Raw genomic sequence first — 23,661 nt, 5'->3', positions numbered from 1 at the left:
CCGAGTGAGTGTGTTCCAGTGCACTAACTGTGGAAAGAGCTTTAACCAGTTACACAGTCTGAAAAAACATCACACCATTCGCAGAGAAAAAGTACCCGCGTTCTGTGTGTGGACGAGACTTCAACTGATCGTCCAACCTGGAGAACCACAAGGAATCTTGCGCCACGGAGAAACCATGGAAATGTGGGGACTGTGGGAAGGGATTCAATTACCCGTCCAAGCTGGAAATTCATCGACGCAGTCACACAGGGGAGAGGCCGTTCACTTGCTCCGTGTGTGGGAAGGGATTCACTAATTCATCTCACCTCATTGAACACCAACTTGTTCACACTGATGAGAGACCTTTTCAATGTTCTGACTGTGCGAAGAGCTTTAAAAGCACAAGAGATCTGTTGAAACACCAGCGATTTCACACTGAGGAGAGACCGTTCAGTTGCTCTCACTGTGGGAAGAGGTTCGGACGGTCATCCAACCTCGCTGAACACCAGCGAGTTCACACTGGGGAGAGACCATTTACATGTTCAGTGTGTGAGAAGGGATTCACTTGTTTAACCAGCCTCACTTCACACCAACTTGTTCACACTGAAAAGAGACCTTTTCAATGTTCTGACTGTCAGAAGAGCTTTAAAAGCACAAGTAATCTGTTAAAACACCAACACACTCACACTGGGAAAAGGCCATTCACCTGCTCCATGTGTGGGAAGGGATTCAGTAAATCATCGCACCTGCTGAGACACCAGCCAGTTCATACTAGGGAGAGGCCGTTCACCTGTTCCATGTGTAGAAAGGGATTCACTCAGTCATCTACCCTGCTGAGACACCAGCGAATTCACAAGTGACTGCAGGGATTGGATTCTGCTGTTATTGCTGCTGTTAATCACATCCAGAACTGAACCACGTTCATTCTGATAGTTGGGATTTGTTTCTGCTGATGTGAATAACCCCTATAACTGGGCTGGAGTTTAATATTTTGATACATCAAATGTAGCAGCTTTAGTTCAAGCACACAGTGTGTGTGTGTGTGTCTTTGATTTCTCTAAGATACTCTTAGTGTATGTCCCACAGCATCTCCCTCACCTTCGATGTGTGAATAGAGCAGCACGTCTGCAAACCTGGTTTAAAATTAAATTTGAATCCACCTAGCAAATGTATTTAACAGGACACCAACAATTAAATACGTCACATCAGATAATTGGCAAAAATTCAGATGTGAGATGAAGAAATATTTTTTACTCCGTTATTATGATCTGGAATGCACTTCCTGAAAAGAGGGGGGGGGCAAGCAGATTCAGTAGTAACTTTCAAAAGTGAATTGGATTTCTAGTTAAAAGGAAGAGTTTGCAGGGCTCTGGGGAAAGGGCAAGGGAGTGGGACTAATTTGCAGCTCTTTCAAAGATGGTCTCGGCCCTATAACTAGCTAGAAACGTAAAAATGATAGCAAGAGTTTCTACAGGTATTTAAAAAGGAAAAGAGAAAGTAAAGTGTGTGTTGGTCCTCTAGAGAGTGAGAATGGGGAGTTAATAGATAATATGGAAAAGGCAATGAAATGAACAAATATTTTGCTTCTGTCTTCAGTATAGACAATACAAAAAACATTCTAGCAATAGCTGTAAATCAGGAGGTGGAAGGAAGAGAGGAACTTGGTGAAATTACAATCACCAGGGAAGCGGTCCTGAGCAAACTGATGAAGCTGCAGGCTGGGTCCTGATGGGCTTCAGGGTCTTAAAAGAGGTGGCCAATGAGGTGTTAATTTTTCAAAATTCGCTTCTGGAAAGGTTCCATCAGACTGGAAAGTAGCAAATATAACCCCTCTGTTCAAGCGGGGGGGAGGGGGGAGCCAGAAAACAGGTAACAGGTAAAATAGGCTAGTTAGCTTGATGTTTGTCGTGGGGAAGGTTTAGTTTAGTTTAGAGATACAGCACTGAAACAGGCCCTTCGGCCCACCGAGTCTGTGCCGACCATCAACCACCCATTTATACTAATCCTACACTAATCCCATATTTCTACCACATCCCCACCTGTCCCTATATTTCCCTACCACCTACCTATACTAGGGACAATTTATAATGGCCAATTTACCTACCAACCTGCAAGTCTTTTGGCTGTGGGAGGAAACCGGAGCACCCGGAGAAAACCCACGCAGACACAGGGAGAACTTGCAAACTCAACTCAGGCAGTACCCAGAATTGAACCCGGGTCGCAAGAGCTGTGAGGCTGCGGTGCTAACCACTGTGCCGCCCTTTAGTAAAACCATGTTGACTTGTTCTGATCATACTGTGCTTTTCTAAGTGCATTGTTAAGACTTCTTTCATAATAGATTCCAGCAAGTCCAGGGAACCCCGGATGTCAAGGGATATAGAAGATTGGATCAGGAAAAAAAAGGAGGCTTATGGCAGATTCGGAGTGCTGAAAACAGTGGAAGCCCTAGAGGAGTATAGAAAGTGAAGGGGGGGTACGAAAAAAAGTAATTAGGAGAGCCAAGAGGGGACATGAAAAAACACTGGTGGGCAAGATAAAGGAAAATCCCAAGGCGCTTTATAAGTATATTAAGGGCAAGAGGATAAACAGGGAAAGAGTAGGGCCCATTAGGGACCAAAGTGGCAATCTGCGTGTGGAGCCAGAGGACATAGGTGAAGTTTTAATTGATTACTTTTCATCTGTGTTCACTATGGATAAGGACGATGTAGGTGTAGAGATCAGGGAGGGGGATTGTGATATACTTGAACGTATTAGCATTGAAAGGGAGGAAGTATTAGCTGCTTTAGCGGGCTTAAAAGTGGATAAATCCCAGGCCCAGATGAGATGTATCCCAGGATGTTATATGAGGCAAGGGAGGAGATAGCAGGGTGACACAAATTTTCAAATCCTCTTTGGCCACAGGAGAGGTGCCAGAGGACTGGAGGACAGCGAATGTGGTAACATTATTCAAGAAGGGTAGCAGGGATAAACCAGGTAATTACAGGCCTGTGAATCTAACATCAGTGGTTGGGAAAAAATTGGAAACTATTCTGAGGGACAGGATTAATCTCCACTTGGAGAGGCAGGAATTAATCAGGGATAGTCAGCATGGCTTTGTCAGGGGGAGATTGTGTCTAACTAACTTGATTGAATTTTTTGAGGCGGTGACTAGATGTGTAGATGAGGGTAAAGCAGTTGATGTGGTCTGCATGGACTTCAGTAAGATACCGCATGGAAGATTGGTTAAGAAGGTAAGAGCCCTTGGGATCCAGGGCAATTTGGCAAAGTGGATCCAAAATTGGCTTAGTGGCAGGAGGCGGAGGGTGATGGTCAAGGGTTGTTTTTGCGAATGGAAGCCTGTGGCCAGTGGTGTACCACAGGGATCGGTGCTGGGACCCTTGTTGTTTGTAGTGTACATTAATGATTCAGACGTGAATATAGGAGGCATGATAAGTAAGTTCGCAGATGACACGAAAATTGGTGGTGTCAAAAATAGTGAGGAGGAAAGCCTTAGATTACAGGACAATATAGATGGGCTGGTAAGATGGGTGGAGCAGTGGTAAATGAAAGTTAATCCCGCGAAGTGTGAGGTGATGCATTTTTGGAGGACTAACAAGGCAAGGGAATATACAATGGATGGTAGGACACTAGGAAGTACAGAAGGTCAGAGGGACGTTGGCGTACTTGTCCATAGATCACTGAAGGCAGCAGTACAGGTGTTGGAGTCAATAATTAACGAGGCTGTAGCTGGGCACTTAGAAGAACTCAAGGCAATCGGGAATACTCAGCATGGTTTTGTGAAAGGGAGTTCATGTTTAACCAATTCATTGGAATTCTTTGAAGGAGTAACCTGCACCGTGGATAAAGGGGAGCCCATTGACGTACTGTACTTGGATTTCCAGAAGGCATTTGACAAGGTGCCACATAAAAGGTTATTGCACAAAGTAGGAGCTCATGGTGTAGGAGGTTAGCATATTAGCATGGATAGAAGATTGGCTAGCTGGCAGAAACAGAGTCTTTTCTAATTGGCAGGATGTGACGAGTGGAGACCCACAGGGGTCTGTGCTGGGGCCTCAACTTTTGACAATTTATATCAATGACTTAGATGAGGGAATACCAATGGCATGGTAGCTAAATTTGCAGATGACACAAAGATAGGTAGGAAAGTATGTTGTGAAGAGGGCATAAGGAGGTTGCAGACTGATGTCGATAGGTTGAATGAATGGGCAAAAATCTGGCAGATGGAGCATAATATGGGAAAATGTGAAGTTCTTCACTTTGGCAGGAAGAATTACAAAAAGCAGAGTGCTACTTAAACAGAGAATGACTGCAGAATTCCAAGGTGCAGTGAGATCTAGGTCTTCTAGTGCATGAGTCACAAAAAGTTAATAGGTACAGCAAGTAATAAAGAAGGCTAATGGAATGCTATCCTTTATTACGAGAGGAATTGAAAATAAAAGTAGGAATGTTATGCTTCAGTTATACAGGCATTGGTGAGACCACATCTCGAATACTGCGTGCAGTTTTGGTCTCCTTATTTAAGGAAGGATGTAAATGCATTGGAGGCGGTTCAGAGGAGGTTTACTAGATTGATACCTGGAATGAGCAAGTTGTCTTATGAGGAACGGTTGGACAGACTGAGCTTGTTTTCACTGGAGTTTAAAAGCCTGAGGGTCGACTTGATTGAAGTTTATAAGATCTTGAACGGTCTTGGCAAGGTGGATGTGGAAAGGATGTTTCCTCTTGTGGGTGAGTCCAGAACTAGGGATCGCCCTTTCAGGACAGAGATCAGGAGACTTTTTTTCTCTGAGTGTTGTGTGACTTTGAAACTCTCTGCCTCAGATAGTGGTGGAGGCGGGGTCATTGAATATTTTCAAGGTGGAGGTAGATAGTTCCTTGTTAGGCAGGGGAATCAAAAGTTATTGGGGTAGATGGGAGTGTGTAATTCGAAACACAAACAGACCAGCCATGATCTTATGGAATGGTGGAGCAGGCTAGAGGGGCCAAATGGCCTACTTCTGCTCCTGATTGGTATGTTCGTATGTATAAGGCAGCTCGATATTGACAGGAGAAAGGCTTGACGTCCAACTCCCCGAGAAGACTTACCTGGAGGGAGACGGGAGCGGCGGGGGCAGTGACAGTGACAGACTTGCGAGGAGCCAACTACCCAGGAGCAGATAAAGAGAGACCCAGGCTCGGGGCTTTCCACTTACCTGGAGGGAGGAGGGAGTGGCAGGGGCAGTGATGGGCTGCCTGATAGGGTGGTTGACAAGTCATATGGAATCCTTTCCTTTATTAGCCGAGGCATAGAATATAAGAACATGGAGGTTATGCTGGAGCTATATAAAACACTAGTTAGGCCACAACCTGACTATTGTGTGCCGTTCTGATCACCTCATTACAGAAAGAATGTAATTGCACTAGAGAGTACAGAGGAGATTTACGAGGATGTTGCTGGGACTGGAAAAATGCAGCAATGAGGAAAGATTGGATAAGCTGGGATGGTTCTCTTTGGAACAGAGAAGGCTGAGGGTGGATTTGACTGAGTTGTACAAGGTTGTACAACTCTGAGGGGCCCGGATAGAGTGGAGGTGAAGGGTCATAGGACGAGGGGGCATAGATTTAAATCGATTGGTTGGAACTCACTGCCTGTAAGGGTAGTAGAGGCAGAAACCCTCGACTCATTTAAAAGGTGTCTGGATATGCACCTGAAGTCCCGTAGCCTCCAGGGATATGGACCAAGTGCTGGAAAATGGGATTGGTCAGGGTGGTTCGTTTTTCGGTAGGCGCAGACAAGATAGGTAGAGTGGCCTCCTGTGCCGTGAATTTTTCTACATTTTAAAAATATCCTAAAGATCTGAAAATGAGGAATATGTAGGAATGTGGGGAGAGGGCAGAACATGAATTGCTCCTTGGGAGGGCCAGCACAGATACGATGGGTTGAATGGCCTTCTGTGCTGTATTATTCTATGAAAATTATCAATGGGTTGGACAGGGTAGACATGGACAGAATGTTTCCACTTGAGTGAATCCAAATCTAGGGGCCATTAATAGTTAGTAAGAAATCCAATAGGGAAATGAGAGAGTGGAAGTAATTGAGGTAAATAGCTGAGATACTTTCAAAAGGAAACTAGATGAAAACGTGAGAGCAAAGGGAATAAAAAGGTCTGCTGAAAGGCTGAAATGAGGTAGATGGAACGAGAGCAGACACATGAGGTGTGTAAACACGTGTACAGACTAGTTGGACTGAATGGCCTGTTTGTGTACTGAGTATTCTATATTATTCTACATAATCTCCTTTTATAGGGGATTAGAAAGGGAGGATTTGCAGACGGGAAACTCAAATCAAACATCACATCAGTATCTGACAGAGCCAATCGATCATCAGGACCTGAATATCATCATCCTTTGAATGTGGAAGGAGAAATGTTTGTCTGTCTTGTCTGTGGGAAAAGATTTCAAACATCAGTGTGTCTGGAAAAGCACCGAGACACACACACCCGAGTGAGAGTGTTCCAGTGCACTGACTGTGGAAAGAGCTTTAACTAGTTACTCAGCCTGAAAAAACATCACCCCATTTGCAGTGGGGGGAGAACAGTAGTCATGTTCTGTGTTTTTTTAAATTCATTCATGGATGTGGGCATCACTGACTAGGATAGCATTCATTTCCCATCTCTATTTGCCCATGTGTGGCCGAAGCTTCAACTGATCGTCCAACCTGGAGAGACAGAGGGACACCTGCATCCTGGAGAAATCGTGGAAATGTGGGGACTGTGGGGATTCAATTACCCGTCCAAACTGGAAATTCATTGACGTACTCACACTGGGAAGAGGCTGTTCACCTGCTCCGTGTATGGGAAGGGGTTCACAAATTCATCTCACCTCATTGAACACCAACTTGTTCAGCCAGATAACAGACCTTTTAAATGTTCAGACTGAGAAGAGATTTAAAAGCAAAAACGAGCCGTGCAACACCTATGTACTTACACTGGGGAGAGGCTGTTCACCACCTCTGAGTGTAGGAAGCAATTCACTCGGTCATCCCATCGTCTAAGACACCAGTGGCTTCACGCTGGGGAGAGGCCGTTCACCTGCACTGAGTGTGGGCAAGAATACAGGGATTCATCCGAGCTTCTGAGACACCAGCAAGTTCACACAGGGGAGAGACCATACACCTGCTCCGTGTGTAGGAAGGGATTCACAACAACATCTCGCATCACTGATCACCAACTTGTTCACACTGATAAGAGAACTTTTAAATGTTCTGACTGAGAGAAGAGATTTACCAGTAAAAATGAGATGCTGCAACACCAACATACTCCCACTGGGGAGAGGCCATTCACCTGCTCTGAGCGTAGGAAGGGATTCACTCGGTTGTCCCACCTCACTGAACACCAACTTGTTCACACTGTATAAGAGTCCTTTTAAATGCTCTGACTGTGAGAAGATTTTAAAAGTAAAAGCAAGCTGTTGACACACCAGCAAGTTCACCTGTGATTGCAGCGATTGGATTCTGTTATTGCTTCTGTTAATCACATCCAGTACTGAATCCTGACTGAAAGTCTGTTTCCAGTTGGGTTTTCTCAGGTCTCTGCACTAGGCTGTTTTTTGTGGTATATATCGATGATTTAGAGGTCGTGATTAAGAAGTTCACATGATATGAAAATTGCTCGTGTGGTTGATAATGAAGAAGAAAGCTGTACACTGCAGGAAGATATCAATGGACTGGTCAGGTGGGCAGAAAAGTAGCAAATGGAATTTAACCCAGTGAAATGTGAGGTCATGCATTTGGGGAGGACAAACAAGGCAAGGGAATGCACAGTGAGTGGTAGGATCCTGAAAAGTGTACAGGAACAGAGAGAGATTGGAGTGCACATCCACAGATATCTGAAGATAGCAGGACAGATAGATAAGGTGCTCAAGAAGGCATATAGGATACTTTATTAGCCAAGGCCTAGAGCATAAGTGCAGGAGGATTATGCTAGAACTGTATAAAACAAGAGTTAGACCCCCCGCCCCACGCCACCCCTCCACAGCTCGAGTACTGCATTTAGTTCTGGTCACTACATTTAATCAACTATAAAGTGAGACTGGATCAATTAATTAGCATAAAACTAAAGCCAATTTGATAATTTATCACATAATTACAGTCAGCGTTCAAATAATGAATCAGAACTAGGGGATAAAGTTAAGTAACAGTGACAATAAAGGGTTCTAAATTTTTCAGTAAATTAAAATCTAAGATATATAGGTAATAAAAGTTAAGTAAAACATTTAAGTTCATTATAAAATAAAGTGCCATCAGCACAAAGGGAGTAGCTGACCAGTGAGTGGCAGATGAATCTTTATTTATTTAAATCTTAAGTTTATTCTGGTTGTCAATTAATAGTCTAATAAGTAAAGGCATGGCAGGGCATCTCAGTCCCCTGGAGTGCACATCCTGGTCCATGTGTGAACTCGAGGACCCTTCTCATGTCCTGGAAAACCACAAGTGCAGGAAGTGTCATCAGCTGGAGCAGCAGGAAGCCAAGAGTAAAGGTAAACAAGTGTTTTTGTGACTGGAAGGCTGTTTCCAGTGGGGTCCCACATGGCTCAGTACTATGTCAATATCAGTATATATCAATGATTTAGACTTTAACATAGATGGCATGATTAAGAATTATGTGAAGAACTATGAGGGTCCAAGATAGAGTGGATTGGAAGGATGTATTTTTCCTTTAGCAGAGAGGTTAATAATCAAGGAGCATCAATTTAAAGTAATTAGCAGAAGAATTAGAAGGGGACTGGGAGAATTTTTTTACCCAGAGGGTGATGGGGGTCTGGAACTCACTGCTTCAAAGTCTGTTAGAGGTAGAAACCCTACTCGCATTTGAAAAAAAAATCTCAGTACCTACCCTGTCAAGCCCCGTCATAATCTTGAATGTCTCAATGAGATCTCATTGAGACCTCTCATTCTCAAACTCCAGAAAATATAGACCCAATTTACTCAGCCTCTCATCACAGGACAACCATCTCATCCCAGGGACCAATCTACTGTTAGGGGGCCTATCAACTACTCCCACCAACATTTTCTGACCCTTGTTATTCCTAATCTCCGCCCATACTGATTCTACTTCCTGATTTTCTGAGCCAAGATCCTTCCTTATCAATGCCATTGTCATCATTATCAGGGCTACTCCTTCTCCTTTTCCATTCTGCCTGTCTTTTCAAAATATTGTGTACCCTGGAATATATATTTCCCAGCCTTGGTCACTTTGTAACCATGTGTCCATAATGGCGATTAAATCTAAACCATTTATCTCTATTTATGTTACTAGTTCACCTATCTTATTGTGGATGCTCTGCGCATTCAGATAAAGTGACTTCAATTTTATTTCTTAACTCCTATTTCCTGCATGGACCTTACTCTCTGATGCACTATTGCTGTTAAACTCTCTGTCCCTTCCTGTCCCACTCAGTTTGTCTTTACGCATATCGATATACTTTTCTATTGCCTCAACCTTCATCTTTAGATTTCTAAATCTCCCTTCACACAAACCCTCCTCCCCCTCTGTTAGTTAAAAGCCATTTTTTCCCTACTCTGACCATATTTGCTGGTACACTCTGTCCCTTCCTGTCGCACCATGGTTACCATGACTGGTATTGCTACCCTGCACTATTGCCTTGTCCACTTGTTTTGACTTTTCAAATCTCCCCTCATGTGAACCCACACGTTTCCCCACCACCGCCACTATTAAGTTTAAAGCCCTCTCTACAGTCCTAGTTATACGACTCATCAGGACTCTGGTCCCAGCGCGGTTCAGCTGAGCGTTGTCCCAAAGATACAGCTTCCTCTTATCCCAGTACTGGTGCCAGTGCCCCATGAATTGAAACCCATTTCTCCCACACCAGACATTCAACTCTCTGATTTTATTAACCCACAGCCAATTTGATCGTGGCTCAGGTAGTAATCCTGAGATTATTACCTTTGTGGGTCTGCTTTTTAAATGTAGCCCCTTGCTGCTCATATTCTCACATCAGAACCTCTTTCTTAGTCTTACCTATGTTGTTGGTACTCATGTGCACCGTGACAACTGGATCTTTCCCCTCCCACTCCAAGTTTCTCTCCAGCCCCAAGGAGATGTTCTTAACCCAGGCACTGGGTTAAGTCTCTGGGACTTGCTTTTGACTGCAGAGAACAGTATCTATCCCCCTAACTATACTGTCCCCTACTACTACATTCTATTTTACTCCCCCCACTTGAATGGCCCCTCACCATAGTACTGTGGTCAGTTTGCTCAGTCCTGGTTTGTGCGCACAAGCTACAAGAACCTTGAACCTGTTGCAAAAGTGCAGGGACTGAGACTCCTCCATTGCTACCTTCTGGGTCCCCATACCTGCCTCATTTCGCAGCCACACCCTTCTGTCACTGACCACGGACCAAATCTGAAGTGCCTAGCTCAAGGGGTGTGATTGCCTCCTGGAACAAAGTGTCCAGGTAACTTTCCCTCTCCCTGATACATTGCAGTGTTTATCAACTCTGAGCCGAAGTTCCTTGAGCTGATTATTTGTAATTGTATTAAGCAATTTAACTAGTTAACTGACAAATTTATGCAATACTTATCTTGCCAGCACCAGTTTAAATATTGCCCCAGTTTAGAAAGGAAAAAAACCTTAAAACTCACCACCCAGTTACCTACCTGATCCCTAACTAATGCCTCTGGGCTTCAGCTCTCACTGTCTCCTGCTCCCTCTCTTGGATCACTGCTTGTTCTGTAAAAGACCAGAACAGCACCTCCTCCTTGGCTGCACCAAATTCCTACACTTAGCAAGTTCCAGAGTTCAGCACTGTATCTCGCAGTCGAGCAGATCTTTGTGCTGTTTACTTTGTGCATTAGCAAAGCCTCCTGTATTTATACTAGCTAGAATTCCACAGACCTGAGTCAGGCCTTGCTGTTCTAACTGGCTACCTAAGTAACTAACTGTGCAGCTGACACTAGCAGGCAGCTTGTTTAACATTGACTAAGACTGAAAGAAACTACAATTTAATGTTCAAGTCAAGTTAAACGCTAAATGAAAACTTGACTAGATTTTAGAAAGAGATCAACCCTTGAAATTCCCATACTTATCAAATTCCCGAATTAAACATTCTGTCATGCAGTACTCAGTCATGGTTCTGTTACATTAATCCAGAGGCTGTGAGTTCAAATCCTGCCATGGCAGTTTGAGAATTGAAAGTCAAAATCTGGAAATAAAAAAGCTGGTTGTCAGTAGAAGTGACCATGAAGCTGCTGGATTGCCTAAGAACGTTCATTTTTACAGCACCTTTCCCAACTTGGTGGCGTACTGGTATTGTCACTGGACTAGTAACCCAGAGACCCAGGGTATTGCTCCGGGGACATGGGTTCAAATCCCACCACAGCAGAAGGTGGAATTTGAATTCAATTCATAAATCTGGAATTAAAAAGCTAGTCTAATGATGGCCATGAAACCACAGTAAATTATTGTAAAAACCCATCTGGTTCACTAATGTCCTTTTGGGAAGGAAATCTGCTGTCCTTGCCTGGTCTGGCCTACATGTGACTCCAGACCCACAGCAATGAGGTTGACTCTTACATGCCCTCTGAAATGGCCTAGCAAGCCACTCAATTGTATCCAACCGCTACAAAGTCAATAAAAAAGAATGAAACCGGACGGACCACCCGGCATCGATCTAGGCACCGGAAACGACAACGGCAAACCCAGCCCTGTCGACCCTGCCAAGTCCTCCTTACTAACATCTGGGGGCTTGTGCCAAAGTTGGGAGAGCTGTCCCACAGACTAGTCAAGCAACAGCCTCACACAGTCATACTCATGGAATCATACCTTACAGACAACGTCCCAGACACTGCAATCACTATCCCTGGGTATGTCCTGTTCCACCGGCAGGACAGATCCACCAGGGGTGGCGGCACAGTGGTAGACAGTAGGGAGAGAATTGCCCTGGGAGTCCTCAACATTGACTCTGGACCCTATGAAGTCTCATGGCATCAGGTCAAACATGGACAAGGAAACCTGCTGATTACCACCTACCGCCCTCCCTCAGCTGATAAGTCAGTACTGCTCCATGTTGAACAGCACTTGGAGGCAGCACGGAGGGTGGCGAGGGCACAGAATGTACTCTGGTTGGGGGACTTCAATGTCCATCACCAAGAGTGGCTCAGTACTGACCGAGCTGGCTGTGTCCCAAAAGACATATCTGCTAGACTAGGTATGCGGCAGGTGGTGAGGGAACCAACAAGAAGGGAAAACATACTTGACCTTGTCCTCACCAATCTGCCTGCCGCAGACGCATCTGTCCATGACAGTATTGGTAGGAGTGACCACCGTACAGTCCTTGTGGAGACGAAGTCCCGCCTTCACATTGAGGAAACCCTCCATCGTGTTGTGTGGCACTACCACCGTGCTAAATGGGATAGATTTCGAACAGATGTAGCAATGCAAAACTGGGCATCCATGAGACGCTGTGGGCCATCAGCAGCAGCAGAATTGTACTCAACCACAATCTGTACCCTCATGGCCTGACATATCCTGCACTCTGCCATTACCATCAAGCCTGGACACCAACCCTGGTTCAATGAAGAGTGCAGGAGGGCATGCCAGGAGCAGCACCAGGCATACCTCAAAATGAGGTGTCAACCTGGTGAAGTTAGAACACAGGACTATCTGCGTGCCAAACTGCGTAGGCAGCATGCGATAGACAGAGCTAAGCGATCCCATAACCAACGGATCAGATCTAAGTTCTGCAGTCCTGCCACATCCAGCCATGAATGGTGGCAGACAATTAGAACATAGAAAATACAGCACAGAACAGGCCCTTCGGCCCACGATGTTGTGCCGATCCTTTGTCCTCTGTCAAGGACAATTTAATCTATACCCCATCATTCTCCTTTATCCATATACCTATCTAAAAGCCGTTTGAAAGTCCCTAAAGTTTCTGACTCAACAACTTCCCCAGGCAAGGCATTCCATGCCCCGACCACTCTCTGGGTAAAGAACCTTCCCCTGACATCCCCCTTATATCTCCCACCCTTCACCTTAAATTTATGACCCCTTGTAACGCTTTGCTCCACCCGGGGAAAAAGTTTCTGACTGTCTACCCTATCTATTCCCCTGATCATCTTATAAACCTCTATCATGTCACCCCTCATCCTTCTCCGTTCTAATGAGAAGAGGCCTAGAATGTTCAGCCTTTCCTCGTAAGACTTATTCTCCATTCCAGGCAACATCCTGGTAAATCTCCTCTGCACCCTCTCCAAGGCTTCCACATCCTTCCTAAAATGAGGCGACCAGAACTGCACACAGTACTCCAAATGAGGCCTTACCAAGGTCCTGTACAGCTGCATCATCACCTCACGGCTCTTAAATTCAATCCCTCTGCTAATGAACGCTAACACCCCATATGCCTTCTTCACAGCCCTATCCACTTGAGTTGCAACTTTCAACGATCTATGCACATAGACCCCAAGGTCTCTCTGCTCCTCCACATGCCCAAGAACCCTACCGTTAACCCAGTATTTTGCATTCGTGTTTGTCCTTCCAAAATGGACGACCTCACACTTTTCAGGGTTAAACTCCATCTGCCACTTTTCAGCCCAGCACTGCAACCTATCCAAGTCCCTTTGCAGACGACAATAGCCCTCCTCGGTATCCACAACTCCACCAACCTTTGTATCATCTGCAAATTTACTGACCCACCCTTCGACTTCCTCATCCAAGTCGTTAATAAAAATCACAAACAGGAGAGGACCCAGAACTGATCCCTGTGGCACGCCACTGGTAACTGGGCTCCAGGCTGAGTATTTACCATCTAAGACCACTCTCTGCCTTCTATCAGTTAGCCAATTCTTAATCCAACTGGCCACATTCCCCACTATCCCATGCCTCCTGACTTTCTCCATAAGTCTACCATGGGGGACCTTATCAAATGCCTTACTAAAATCCATGTACACCACATCCACTGGTTTACCCTCATCCACTTGCTTGGTCACCTGCTCAAAGAATTCAATCAGGCTTGTGAGGCAAGACCTACCCCTCACAAAACCGTGCTGACTGTCCCGAATCAAGCAGTGTCTTTCCAGATGCTCAGAAATCCTATCCCTCAGCACCTTTTCCATCAACTTGCCTACCACCGAAGTAAGACTAACTGGCCTGTAATTCCCAGGGTTGTTCCTATTCCCTTTCTTGAACAGGGGCACAACATTTGCCACCCTCCAATCACCTGGTACCACCCCCGTCAACAGAGAAGATGAAAAGATCATTGCCAGCGGCTCTGCAATTTCATCCCTTGCTTCCCATAACATCCTTGGATATACCCCGTCAGGCCCGGGAGACTTGTCTATCTTCAAGTTATTCAAAAACCCCAACACATCTTCCCTCCTAACGAGCACTTCCTCGAGCTTACCAGTCTGTTTCACACCGTCCTCTTCAGTAATACACCCCTTCTCATTCGTAAATACCGAAGAGAAGTACTCATTCAAAACCTCACTTATCTCTTCCGGCTCAACACACAGTCTCCCGCTATTGTCCTTGACCGGACCTACGGTCCCCCTAGTCATCCTCATATTTCTGACATACGCGTAAAAGGCCTTGGGGTTTTCTTTTATCCTACCCGCCAAGCATTTTTCATGCCCTCTCTTAGCTCTCCTAATCCCTTTCTTCAGATCCTTCCTGGCCATCTTGTATCCCTCCAGAGCTATGCCTGTGCCCTTTTTCCTCAACCTTATATACGCATCCTTCTTCTTCCTAACAAGACTCTCAACCTCTCTTGTCAACCACGGTTCCCTCACATGACCATCCCTTCCCTGTCTGACAGGGACATGCTTATCAATGGCCCCTACTATCTGCTCCTTGAAAAAGTTCCACATTTCGACCGTGCCCTTCCCTGCCAGCATATGCTCCCAACTTATGCTCCTCAGTTCCTGCCTGACAGCATCATATCTACCCTTCCCCCAATTGTAAACCTTGCCCTGTTGCACATACCTATCCCTCTCCATTACCACAGTGAATGCTACAGAATTGTGATCACTATCTCCAAAGTGCTCGCCCACCAACAGCTCTATCACTTGCCCTGGTTCATTACCTAGTACCAAATCCAATATTGCCTCCCCTCTGGTCGGGCAGTCTACATACTGAGTCAGAAAAGCTTCCTGGACATACTGCACAAACACTACCCCATCCAAACTATTCGATCTAAAGAGTTGCCAATCAATATTTGGGAAGTTGAAATCCCCCATAATTACTACCCTGTGACTTCTGCTCCTTTCCAAAATCTGTTTCCCAATCTGCTCTTCCACCTCCCTGCTGCTATTGGGGGGCCGATAGAAAACTCCCATCAAGGTGACTGCTCCTTTCCTGTTCCTGACCTCAACCCACAGTGCCTCAGTCGGCAGATCCTCCTCGAAAATTCTTTCAGCAGTTGTTACACTATTTCTAACTAACAATGCCACCCCCCCACCTCTTTTACCACCATTCCTAATCTTATGAAAACATCTATAACCAGGTACCTCCAAGAACCATTCCTCCCCCTCACCTATCCACGTTTCAGTGATGGCCACAACATCGTAGTCCCAAGTGCCCATCCACGCCTTCAATTCACTCACCTTATTCCTGATGCTTCTTGCGTTGAAGTATACGCACTTTAACCCTTCTCCGTGCCCATCTGTCCTCCGCGACAGTGCTACCTTCCCCAATACCTCACTACACTCTTTGTCTTTCTGAGTGGACCCACTGGTCCCTGGACTACAAGTCCTGTTCCCATCCCCCTCCCAAACTAGTTTAAACCCTCCCGAACAGTACTAGCAAACCTCCCTCCCAGGATATTGGTGCCCCTCTGGTTCAGATGCAGCCCGTCCTGTTTGAACAGGTCCCATCTTCCCCAGAATGCAGTCCAATTATCCAAGAACTGGAAGCCCTCCCTCCTACACCATTCCTGCAGCCACGTGTTCAGCTGTGCTCTCTCCCTATTCCTAGCCTCACTATCACGTGGCGCCGGCAACAAACCAGAGATAACAACTCTGTCCGTCCGAGCTTTCAGCTTCCAGCCTAACTCCCTAAACTCACTTCTAACATCTGTGCCACCCTTCCTTCCTACGTCGTTGGTGCCAATGTGCACCACGACCTCTGGCTGCTCCCCCTCCCCTTTAAGGATCCTGAAGACGCGATCACAAACATCACGGGTCCTGGCACCAGGGAGGCAACAAACCATCCGTGCGTCTCGCTTGCGCCCACAGAACCGCCTGTCGGTACTCCTCACCATCGAGTCCCCGATGACTAGTGCTCTCCCGTTCTCCCTCCTTCCCTTCTGAGCCACAGTGCAGGACCCCGTGCCAGAGGCCCGTTCACTGCAGCCTGCCCCCGATAGGCCGTCCCCCCCCAACAGTATCTAAAACTGTATACTTGTTGTTGAGGGGAACGACCACAGGAGATCCCTGCACTGACCTCTTCCCACCTCTAACTGTTACCCAGCTGCCTTTGTTTTGTGGAGTAACGACATCCCTGTAGCTTCTATCTATCACCCCCTCAGCTTCCCGAATGATCCTCAGTTCATCCAGCTCCAGCTCCAGTTCCCTAACACGGTCTGATAGGAGCTGGAGACGGATGCACTTCCAGCAGGTGAAGTCGGCAGGGTCACCGGAGGTTCCCCTCACCTCGAACATACTGCAGGAGGAGCACTGCACTCCCCTGGCTGCCATTTCTTTTACTCAATTACCCCTTAATTAAGTACAAATATAGATATTAACAAAAACAGTGAAATAGCTTACCTGTTCAGTCCTTTTTGGTTAGAGGAGGAGGGTAAAAAGGGTCTTATTATTAGGTTAGAGGAGGAGGATGGGTGGGAGACACTACATGTGTAGTGTCTCGGGTTAACTCTGCTCCGCACCTTTAAAGAAAATACCTACCCAGGAGTCCTTGCTGCCGTCCAGCTTCCGGTTCCTCCCGCGCCAAAAGTAACTTGAACACAAGGAAAACAGTAAGTACAACTTTTAAAACACAGCTCCTGGTGCCTTCACTTACCCACCGAAGAGTCGCTACCTTCTCCTGCTGCTCCGCCGGGAAATGAGGCCGAGTCCACGGAGCTCCGCACCTTTAAAGAAAATACCTACCCAGGAGTCCTTGCTGCCGTCCAGCTTCCGGTTCCTCCCGCGCCAAAAGTAACTTGAACACAAGGAAAACAGTAAGTACAACTTTTAAAACACAGCTCCTGGTGCCTTCACTTACCCACCGAAGAGTCGCTACCTTCTCCTGCTGCTCCGCCGGGAAATGAGGCCGAGTCCACGGAGCTCCGCACCTTTAAAGAAAATACCTACCCAGGAGTCCTTGCTGCCGTCCAGCTTCCGGTTCCTCCCGCGCCAAAAGTAACTTGAACACAAGGAAAACAGTAAGTACAACTTTTAAAACACAGCTCCTGGTGCCTTCACTTACCCACCGAAGAGTCGCTACCTTCTCCTGCTGCTCCGCCGGGAAATGAGGCCGAGTCCACGGAGCTCCGCACCTTTAAAGAAAATACCTACCCAGGAGTCCTTGCTGCCGTCCAGCTTCCGGTTCCTCCCGCGCCAAAAGTAACTTGAACACAAGGAAAACAGTAAGTACAACTTTTAAAACACAGCTCCTGGTGCCTTCACTTACCCACCGAAGAGTCGCTACCTTCTCCTGCTGCTCCGCCGGGAAATGAGGCCGAGTCCACGGAGCTCCGCACCTTTAAAGAAAATACCTACCCAGGAGTCCTTGCTGCCGTCCAGCTTCCGGTTCCTCCCGCGCCAAAAGTAACTTGAACACAAGGAAAACAGTAAGTACAACTTTTAAAACACAGCTCCTGGTGCCTTCACTTACCCACCGAAGAGTCGCTACCTTCTCCTGCTGCTCCGCCGGGAAATGAGGCCGAGTCCACGGAGCTCCGCACCTTTAAAGAAAATACCTACCCAGGAGTCCTTGCTGCCGTCCAGCTTCCGGTTCCTCCCGCGCCAAAAGTAACTTGAACACAAGGAAAACAGTAAGTACAACTTTTAAAACACAGCTCCTGGTGCCTTCACTTACCCACCGAAGAGTCGCTACCTTCTCCTGCTGCTCCGCCGGGAAATGAGGCCGAGTCCACGGAGCTCCGCACCTTTAAAGAAAATACCTACCCAGGAGTCCTTGCTGCCGTCCAGCTTCCGGTTCCTCCCGCGCCAAAAGTAACTTGAACACAAGGAAAACAGTAAGTACAACTTTTAAAACACAGCTCCTGGTGCCTTCACTTACCCACCGAAGAGTCGCTACCTTCTCCTGCTGCTCCGCCGGGAAATGAGGCCGAGTCCACGGAGCTCCGCACCTTTAAAGAAAATACCTACCCAGGAGTCCTTGCTGCCGTCCAGCTTCCGGTTCCTCCCGCGCCAAAAGTAACTTGAACACAAGGAAAACAGTAAGTACAACTTTTAAAACACAGCTCCTGGTGCCTTCACTTACCCACCGAAGAGTCGCTACCTTCTCCTGCTGCTCCGCCGGGAAATGAGGCCGAGTCCACGGAGCTCCGCACCTTTAAAGAAAATACCTACCCAGGAGTCCTTGCTGCCGTCCAGCTTCCGGTTCCTCCCGCGCCAAAAGTAACTTGAACACAAGGAAAACAGTAAGTACAACTTTTAAAACACAGCTCCTGGTGCCTTCACTTACCCACCGAAGAGTCGCTACCTTCTCCTGCTGCTCCGCCGGGAAATGAGGCCGAGTCCACGGAGCTCCGCACCTTTAAAGAAAATACCTACCCAGGAGTCCTTGCTGCCGTCCAGCTTCCGGTTCCTCCCGCGCCAAAAGTAACTTGAACACAAGGAAAACAGTAAGTACAACTTTTAAAACACAGCTCCTGGTGCCTTCACTTACCCACCGAAGAGTCGCTACCTTCTCCTGCTGCTCCGCCGGGAAATGAGGCCGAGTCCACGGAGCTCCGCACCTTTAAAGAAAATACCTACCCAGGAGTCCTTGCTGCCGTCCAGCTTCCGGTTCCTCCCGCGCCAAAAGTAACTTGAACACAAGGAAAACAGTAAGTACAACTTTTAAAACACAGCTCCTGGTGCCTTCACTTACCCACCGAAGAGTCGCTACCTTCTCCTGCTGCTCCGCCGGGAAATGACCAACTAACTGGAGGAGGTGGCTCCACAAATATCCCCATCCTCAATGATGGGGTAGCCCAGCACATCAGTGCGAAAGATGAGGCTGACGCATTTTAAACAATCTTCAGCCTGAAGTGCCGAGTTGATGATCCATCTCGGCCTCTTCCTGAAGTCCCCAGCATCACAGATGCCTTGGGTACCCAGGGAGGGGGTGGACCGGGAGAAGGATCTCCTCGGTCTGTTCCTGGGGCTAGCTAAGGTGGCAATTCACAGGCCCAGACAGGGAGCATAGGGTATCCGCTGGTTCGCCTGAGGCCTGCTGCACCACAGGGGCTGGAGCGCATCATAGATGTGGAGAATTGTATTTTAATTTGAGTTCAGTTTTATTTACCTGTTTTACAACAGGAGCTACAAAAATACACATTTTTCTTTAACAGAGGAGAAAAGGCCCAAAAATGGAACAGTCAACAGCAACATTTCAATTAGTCTCCTCTATTCCTGGAAACAAATACTCGACACACTGTGTGTTGAAAATAAAACTGATTTATTTCACATTTATTCCCCACATTTCCACGGTTTCTCCGTGGTGCAGGTGTCCTTGCATGCTTGCCAGGTTGAATGCTCACTTGAAGCCCTGACCACACACACAACTGGTGTACAGCTACTCCCTGCTGTGAATAGTATGATTTTTTTTTCAGGCTGTGTAACTGGTTAAATCTCTTTCCACAGTCATTGCAGTGGAACACTCTTATCCGGGTGTGCATGTCTTGGTGCTTTTTCCAGTCACACTGATATTTGAAATCTTTTCCCACAGAAATAACAGATAAACATCTGATATTCAGGTCCTGATGAATTGTGTGACTCTGTCAGATCTTGATCTGCTGCTTGGTTTGTGTTTCCTGTCTTTAAATCCTCCCCTTCTAATCCCCTGTAAAAGGAGCTTACAAAAGCCATCACTGTCAGTCCAGGATAGAAATTCACAACATTCTCTCCTGCTGCTTCCTGGCCCATTATGGCTGTGCATGTGCCCTGCTGCACACTGTCCCCTCTAAAGATGGCAGCTCTTAACTTGAGCCTGTCACTGGGAGAAACCCCACAGCTGCTGCCCCGCTCGCTGCAAGCCCGAGACCGGTAGCTTCTTATTCAGAGTTTGAGGCCTACACCAGACATTTGTAAACTGGATAATGTTCCCTGTTTTACATTGGGGTCTGGGGCTGCACTCGGTGTGTGTGAAGCCCGCATTGCCCCAGGGTTTATTAACCTGCTCCCTCCATAAGAACATAAGAAATAGGAGCAGGAGTAGGCAATTCGGCCTCTCAAGCCTGCCCCGCCATTCAATAAGATGACGGCTGATCTGCCCCAGACCTCAATTCCTATTTCGTGCCAGCTCCTCATAGCCCTCAACTCCCCGATATTTCAAAAATCTATCTACCTCTTTAAATACTTTCAGTGATCTAGCCTCCACAACTCTCTGGGGTAGAGAATTCCAGACATTCCCTACCCTCTGAAAGAAGAAATTCCTTTGCATCTCAGTTTTAATTGAGTGTCACCTTACTCTGTAACTATGTCCCCAGTTCGAGATTCCCCCACTAGTGGAAACATCTTCTCAACATCTACCCTGTCAAGCCCCCTCAGAATCTTGTATGTTTCAACAAAATCATCCCTCATTCTTCTAAACTCTGATGACTAAAGGCCTTTTTAAAAAATTCATTCATGGGATGTGGGCATCACTGGCTATGTCAGCATTTATTGCCCATCCCTAATTGCCCTTGCGAAGGTTGTGGTGAGCTGCCTTCTTGAACCGCTGCAGTCCATGTGAGGTAGGTACACTCACAGTGCTGTTAGGAAGGGAGTTTAGCCGTTCTTGATAAGTCAATCCCTTCATCCCAGGAATCAGCCTAGTAAATCGCTTTTGAACTGCCTCCAATGCCAGTATATCTTTCCTTAAATACGGGGACCAAAGCTGTATGCAGTACTCCAGGTGTGGCCTCACCAACACCCTGGACAGTTGTAACAAGACTTCCCTATTTTTAAACTCTAATCCCCTAGCAATAAAGCCCAAAATTCCATTTGCCTTCCTAATTACTTGCTGCACCTGCATGCTAACCTTTTGTGTTTCATGCACAAGAACACCCAGATCCCTCTGTGCTACACTTTTTTTGGAGTCTCTCTCCATTTAAATAATAGTCTGCCTTTTGATTCTTCCTACCAAAGTGCATGATCTCACACTTTCCTACATTGAACTCCATCTGCCAAGTTTTTGCCCACTCACTCAACCTATTTATATCCCCTTGCATATTCCTTATGTCTTCATCACAACATGCTCTCCCACCTATTTTTGTATAGTCAGCAAATTTGGATATATTACACTCTACCCCTCCTCCAATCATTAATATAGATAGTAAATAATTGAGGCCCTAGGACTGATCCTGTGGCACTCCACTAGTTATGTCTTTCCAACCTGAAAAAGACCCATTAATCCCGACTCTCTGTCTTCTGTGAGTTAACCAATTCTCAATCCATGCTAATGCATCACTAATACAGTCACTGACACCAATCTCCTCCTGTCTGATATAAACCAACCCCACAGTCACTGACACCAATCTCCTCCTGTCTGATATAAACCAACCCCACAGTCACTGACACCAATCTCCCACTGTCTGATATAAACCAACCCCAGTCACTGACACCAATCTCCTCCTGTCTGATATAAACCAACCCCACAGTCACTGACACCAATCTCCCACTGTCTGATATAAACCAGCCCCACAGTCACTGACACCAATCTCCTCCTGTCTGATATAAACCAACCCCACAGTCACTGACACGAACCTCCTCCTGTCTGATATAACAGAATTAATTAATGACCTCAGAGTAAAGGCACCTCTTGGTAGCAGTGACTACAATACGATTGAATTTTACATCCAGTTTGAAAGAGAGAATAGTGAGTCTAAGACTAGTATTTTAAACATAAATAGGGGCAACTATGTGGGCATGAAAGCTGAGCTAGCTGAAATGAACTGGGTTACTCGGCTAGGAGACATATCAATAGAGAAGCAGTGGCAGACATTTAAGGGGATATTTCAGAATACTCAAGATAACTATATTCCTGCTGTAAAGAAAAATTTGAAATGGAGGACCCACCATCCGTGGTTAACTAAAGAAGTGAAGGAAAGCATCAAACGTAAGAAAAAAAGCATATAACTGTGCAAAGATGAGAGGCAGGTCAGATGATTGGTCAGAATATAAAGAATGGCAGAGAATGACTAAATGGTTAATCAGGAGAAAGAAATTAGAGTATGAGAGGAAGCTAGCTAGAAATGTAAAAATGGATATTAAGAGTTTCTGGAGATAATTAAAAAGGAAAAAAGTAAAGTGAGTATTGGTCCTCTGGAGATTGAGAATGGGGAGTTAATAGTAGATAATAAGGAAATGGCGGATGAAATGAACAAATATTTTTCTTGAAGGGTCACTGACCTGAAACATTAACTCTGCTTCTCTCTCCACAGATGCTGCCAGACCTGCTGAGTATTTCCAGCAACTGCAGTATTTTGCTTTCATTAAATATTTTGCTTCTGTCTTCACCATGGAAGATACAAAAAACATTCCAGTAATAGCTGTAAATCCGGAGGTGGAAAGAAGAGAGGAACTTGGTGAAATTACAATCACCAGGGAAGCGGTACGGAGTAAACTGATGGAGCTACAGGCTGACAAGTCCCTGGGTCCTGAGAGGCTTCTTCCTCAGGTCTTAAAAGAGGTGGCTCATGAGGTAGTAGATGCGTTGGTGCAGGCAGGAAAGTGGAGCAGTTAGAATCCTAGAGAATATTACGGCACAGGAGGCAGCTATTCAACCCATTGAGCCTATGCCGGCACTTCACAGAGCTATCCAGTCCATCCCTCTCCTCCGCTCGATCCCCTGCAAGTCTATTTCCCTTGTGGGCAGCGGGTTCCGGGTCATTACCACCTGCTGCGTAAAAAAGTTCTTCTTTATATTCCCCCTGCATCTCTTGCCCAAAACCTTCAATCTGTGTCCCCTAGTCCTTGTAATGTTGGTTAATGGGAACAGTTTTTCCTTGTCTAACTTATCTAAGGCTGTCATAATCTTGTACATTTTTATTAAATCTCCCTTATTCTAAGGAGAACAAGCCCAGCTTTTCAAAGCTTAGAGAGTCATAGAGAGATACAGCACTGAAACAGGCCCTTCGGCCCACCGAGTCTGTGCCGACCAACAACCACCTATTTATACTAATCCTACATTAATCCCATATTCCCTACCACATCCCCACCATTCTCCTACCACCTACCTACACTAGGGGCAATTTACCAATGGCCAATTTACCTATCAACCTGCAAGCCTTTGGCTGTGGGAGGAAACCGGAGGACCCGGTGGAAACCCACGCGGTCACAGGGAGAACTTGCAAACTCCGCACAGGCAGTACCCAGAACCGAACCTGGGTTGCTGGAGCTGTGAGGCTGCGGTGCTAACCACTGCGCCACCCCTAACCTCGTAACTAAAATCCTCCATCCCCAGAACCAATCTGGTAAATTTCCTCTGCACCCTCTCAAGGACCCTCATATCCTTCCTGAAGTGTGACCAGAACTG

At 46.3% G+C, this 23,661-nt stretch overlaps 1 protein-coding gene and 1 pseudogene across 1 annotated transcript in view; one reads left to right on the top strand and one right to left on the bottom strand.

Moving 5' to 3' along the window:
* Window positions 1-7,455, top strand: part of LOC137348425 (zinc finger protein 721-like) — a 61,136-nt gene extending 53,681 nt beyond the window's left edge. The window contains exon 17 of the mRNA XM_068013735.1: window positions 144-7,455. Coding sequence (XP_067869836.1) covers window positions 144-839 — 696 coding nt within the window. The 3' untranslated portion in view covers window positions 840-7,455. The remainder of the gene's footprint in view (window positions 1-143) is intronic.
* LOC137348636 (zinc finger protein 850-like) overlaps window positions 1-23,661 on the bottom strand; it is a 163,077-nt pseudogene that overhangs the window by 99,176 nt on the left and 40,240 nt on the right.

This window comes from Heterodontus francisci, chromosome 34, assembly GCF_036365525.1.
Source record: "Heterodontus francisci isolate sHetFra1 chromosome 34, sHetFra1.hap1, whole genome shotgun sequence".
Taxonomy (NCBI): domain Eukaryota; kingdom Metazoa; phylum Chordata; class Chondrichthyes; order Heterodontiformes; family Heterodontidae; genus Heterodontus; species Heterodontus francisci.
Note: the sequence above shows the minus strand (reverse complement) of the source record. Positions and strands in the feature narration are given on the sequence as shown.